Here is a 5,000-nt window from a genome sequence, read left to right as displayed (position 1 = left end):
CTAAATGCAGGTTTTTCTTCAAAATATTCAAATACACAGTGAAGATAGTAAAGGTTTGTCGACAAACTATGATGTTGTGGTCTCTGACATTTAAGCGACTACCCGCAAAGATGGACTTGGACCCTTGTTAATAGTGAAAGGGCTTACACTTCGATTAGACCATGCGTCGAATTTCTCACGAATTCACACCTTAAAAAGTTTCTCTTCATTGTAGATGCTGTATTGGTATTTCGACTGTTCTGCTTTGCTTTTTTGGAGATTGAATTGCTATTTGTGCGCTGAGTGTTTAAAATTCTGCATGCGACAGTGGCTGCCATATTGTCTGAATTTTTTTAGGTGTCTTTGAGAGACAAGCGCTTAAATTGTCCAGAATAGTGTGAGGATCATTTCTCAATTTTGTCTATAGCCCGCACTTCAAATATATCTATTATATATTACTTTCAATAAGCACTCTGGTATGCAACGTTTTGTATTAACTTTGAACAGGAGGTCCTGGTATTGGATGAGGCTGACCGGCTACTGGACATGGGGTTTGAAGCAAGGTAAAACAACAAAAGTCATTTCTTATAACCTTTCACTTTTGTCGTTGTTCAGTTAATAGAGATAGATCACTTCCTATTCACTGAAATGGCAATACTATTGTTGTGGGATATTGGTGTTCTTGTTATCATGGCATAGGCAATCCAATGTTTGTTCATCCAATTGACTTTGATTTCATTTCATTTTGGTAATTAATCCATTCATTCAAATTTTTTATCAGCTCAAATTTAGTCAAGATTTAGCCAGCTTAACCAAAGTAACAACAAATGTAATCATACCCAAATAAAATAAGTACATTTACAAGTCAGATTAGTGTTGATAAAATAAGTAAGAGTACCTAAAATTACCATAATGGGCTAATTAGAAACTGGACAGCCATCCTTAGCTGTTTAGTACATTAAATCCTATTTAGGGTGGTACTAGAGACAAAAAACACATGCAGAAATACACCTAAACACACAAAACAAATACTAAATTTAGGCAATTGATAGCAATTAATTTCTGGAAGACACAGACTGAGTATATTTGAGATTAGCTAAACAGAAAAAAGTAGTTGTATTTTCAATGTATAGTTATTCTTATTATACTAATAACTTGCAATAACATTTGATTTGATCTTACTCTTAAATTGTTTAAGTGGCAGAAGCTTAATATCATTACAAAAGTAATGAAAATAAAACTGATACCATGTTTGATAGATCAAGCTTTTGGTGGGTTTGGTTGAAAATTTGTTTTTGAGATAAATTAATAACCTGCTCTCAAAGGTCTATTAGGTACAGTGTTAAAAGGGTAGAAATGTTTTTCATTACCTTTGCTTTTTAACATTGTTTTCAATTATTATTGTTTCTGTTTCCAGTATTAACACAATTTTGGGCTTCCTTCCAAAGCAAAGAAGAACGGTAAGTTTGAAAGAGGACAAGTGGATGAGATTTGAGTTTGTGTCTTATACTAGGAATGCCATAGATGAATTCACCTGTATAAAGGGAGTGCACATGCAACCCTGAAATCAACTACCATCGAATGTATGGTCACATCAAACCAGTAGGTGGAACATTTGTGAAAGAGGGGCGACAGAGTGGTGAAAGCAAGGGGATGGAATTAAACATTTACTAGAAGAAGCCCCTTGATGAGAAATACATGTTTTATGTATCACCCTTGAGCTGTTTGGAGAGGTTACAGCTGAATTGCTTCAGTCGCATTTAATTTCAGTGTTTGATTTTCACATCAACTTGTCAACACTTTAATTCATTACCATAAATGTGAACACGTGGAAAATATAACAAAACTTTCAAAAATCACAAAACTATAGGACCACAGGAAAGCATTTCATAGAGGACAAAATAATTTTTTTGTGTGCAGGGTCTCTTCTCTGCCACTCAGACTGATGAGGTCAAAGCACTAATTAGAGCTGGGCTCAGGAATCCTGTCAGAGTGACAGTACGTGAAAAATTCTCTAAAGCCAAGGTAAGTCAGCTGTTATACCAGAAAAGTCTAAAAGGCCGGTAATATTCATTTGGCAATTGCTTAACTTTCTCTTCTCTTAACCAGCCCTCATTAATGAGTAACATTTTCTGGGATTAGGCAGAATAAACTCTGTACATGGCACTGTTAGGATAGCCTCCCATACAGTCGTTTTTAGGAAGAGGTGAAATATGACTACCCAAAAAATGACTTCTTAGGAAGGAAAGAGCTAAAGAGGGGATAGTTTTTTTGGAGTGGATTAGACGTTGTTAAACTCAGAACTGATCCACATTAACGACAACATCTAGATCTACATGTTCCAGCACTCGGCAAAGTACCTTTTTGACTTATGGCTCTTTCTGCTTAGTTGGCCTTGTGCACTATAAGTCTTTTAGAGACATCCCCCTGAGTCGACCACTTCTGTTGGAGAGAACAGGACAGCCACAGCACGGGCAACTCCAGCCGCTACTCTTTTCGAATAGTGCGTGGGATCTGAACAAGGGCAACCTCGTTCCCAGGGTCTACTCCGCTTGAAAGCTGAGTAGACCCTGGGAACGAGGCTGGAACAAGGGTTGTGAGATGGGCCCTACGTATTTATAGTCCTTATCAAAGAGGATTTGAACCATTGGATTTTAACCATTTGCATATGAAATTACAGAGGCAATGCTTTCTCCTCAGTTATTTTAAGATCGTAAGAGTTGATCCGGCCAGGGTTTAACTTAAACCTGTTCTGCCCCTGTCCCCCTCCTGAAAGATTTGGTACCATGTCGCTGTCTTGCGCAGCTGTGTAGATGGTTTTCGAGCTTTAGCTTTAGTATGTTACTGTAGTTAAGCCTTTTTTTTTTTTTCGTTTGGGAAGAATGTCGTTCACATTGTACCTTACAAAAGCTGCTACATGGCATGCTGGGTGGGAAGACTCTATCTTAATCACGAAAAAGGAGCATTGCCGCGATAAGATGTTATGCCACCATGAAATTGTTTGAGCATTAGGCTGTCGTGGGACGGATCAACACTCAGGATCTTAAAATAACTGAGGAGAAACTGCTGTCTTTGTAATTTCATCTGCAAATGGTTAGACTTTCAAGTCTTCTTGGATAAGGGCGACAAACCGTAGGCATGTGCCCTATCTCATGAATATCTTCTATGTTAATAAGCGCCCTGTGGGACGTTAAAGAACACACACACTATTATAGAAGAGTAGGGGATAAGTGCTGTCCTGTTCTCTCCAGCAGAAGTGACCGATGTCTCTCAAAAGGCTTGTGGTATATGAGGCCCCTAAGCAGAAACAGCAGCCATAAGTCAAAAAGGGACTTTGCCGACTGCTGGAACGTGTAGATGTTATAGTGTGGGAGGTTGCAGGTTCTTGCCACGGTTGGGCCAATGATCAGGATCTTAAAATTGCTGAGGAAAACGTGGTGCCTTTGTAATTTTGCCTGCAAATGGTGAGACTTCAATGTCTTCTCGGAGAAGGACTATAAACTGTAGCCTGTAGGCCCCGCCTCACAACCATTGTTCATAAGCTCTGTAAAATGTTAAAGAACCCAGGAACAAAGAACCGACCATGGACTTCCCATTGTTAAGGACAGGACTATGTAGGGTACGCTTTTACTGGAGCCTCCCTCTGTTGTGTGATTCCCACCACCATGGTTAACGTAGCTGTTTTCTGTTTTCTTAGATTCAATTCCATCCTATTCCATTTAAATACCATTGCATTGCATTAAAATACATAACATCAGTCTGGTCAACTCTTTGGAATGAACTTACCGACTTTCACTTTTGATTTATTTTTTGCCAGTCTGAACAGAGGACTCCATCTACACTAAAAAATTTCTATACAGTAAGTTGCCATTTGTACTGTTAATTACTGAGGGTGCTGTTTTGGCGGTGTGGTTGGTTTTTGGGTGCATGAATGAGTGAGGAATGCTTGAGGGAAGTGTAACAAGTTATTGTTCAGTCCGCAATGAATTAGTTTCATAATACAGTCGAAGCTCCCTTAACAGACACTTTCGTAAGCTGACAGCCCTTGCAATGAATGCCAATAAAAACCCTTCTTCTGATCTTCCATACAAACTCTGTGACATATTCCTGACGAAGTGTAACTTTTTTGCAGATTTGTGAAGGGGACAAAAAGTTTTCGACTTTGGTGGCTTTTCTCAAAGCAAGAAAAGTAAGTCAAGTTGGTAGTTCCATTTTCTTTTAACAAACCTCTAGTACCCTTGTGAAGTGTCACCTCTGCAGACCAATGTGCTGGGGTGAGGGTTAGGGCTATAGGGAAATACTAGTTTTGCCCTCATCATTGTTTCCTCTTTGTGCCGTTATAATATGAGTGTGCTTGTAGAAGGCATCGTGAAATAAACGAAAATTGGCTTCAAAAGTTCAAAGAACTTATAAACTTAGTTTTTCTCCCTCATGCCTTGTAGCCTAAGACAGCCTGTCAGGTGGAAGACGTTATATGGAACTTCTTCGCTTCTTCTTGCCCTGGCACCTTATTTTTGCGTGAACCAGGGTTAAATTTGTTCTTAAAAGGGTCCATTCAAAGTTTTCTTAGATGCCCGTTTGGTCTCCTGTAAGGGTGCTTCCATTCTGTTATATGCTTAACAGTTCTCCCAGGGGCCATTCACTTGACATGGCCAAACCAAGGCTGGAAGTTCTTCAGTGGTCAGTGTAAGAGGTTCAAGGTGAAGAACGTGACATATGTCAACATTCCTTTTGTGGTTTGTTGTAATAAATATTATTTAATAAATTGAATACACACATATACTCCCTCTGTATACGTTCTGCTTATAGTTCATTCATTAATACCGGATCATAAAACTTGCGTTCGATTGTCGATATTTTGATTGTTCGGTGCTTATGTCTTGACAGTATCTAGAATTGAAAATCTTGAAATCCTCGGATGTGGCCGTGTTGGTATTCCTCATGTATGAGGTACTTAATGTTTTTACCTTCAGAGACCAATGGTGGACACTCAATTTTCTAATTTGGTTTAGTGATAATAG

At 38.8% G+C, this 5,000-nt stretch overlaps 1 protein-coding gene across 1 annotated transcript in view; it reads left to right on the top strand.

Annotated features, from left to right (window-relative positions):
* Window positions 1-5,000, top strand: part of LOC137976103 (ATP-dependent RNA helicase DDX55-like) — a 23,616-nt gene that overhangs the window by 10,457 nt on the left and 8,159 nt on the right. Inside the window, exons 8-12 of the mRNA XM_068823378.1 lie at window positions 487-542; window positions 1,397-1,439; window positions 1,900-2,004; window positions 3,797-3,838; window positions 4,112-4,168. Coding sequence (XP_068679479.1) covers window positions 487-542; window positions 1,397-1,439; window positions 1,900-2,004; window positions 3,797-3,838; window positions 4,112-4,168 — 303 coding nt within the window. The remainder of the gene's footprint in view (window positions 1-486; window positions 543-1,396; window positions 1,440-1,899; window positions 2,005-3,796; window positions 3,839-4,111; window positions 4,169-5,000) is intronic.

The sequence above is a fragment of the Montipora foliosa genome, chromosome 11 (assembly GCF_036669935.1).
Source record: "Montipora foliosa isolate CH-2021 chromosome 11, ASM3666993v2, whole genome shotgun sequence".
In the NCBI taxonomy this organism is placed as follows: Eukaryota; Metazoa; Cnidaria; class Anthozoa; order Scleractinia; family Acroporidae; genus Montipora; species Montipora foliosa.
This window is presented reverse-complemented; position numbering and strand designations above follow the sequence as displayed.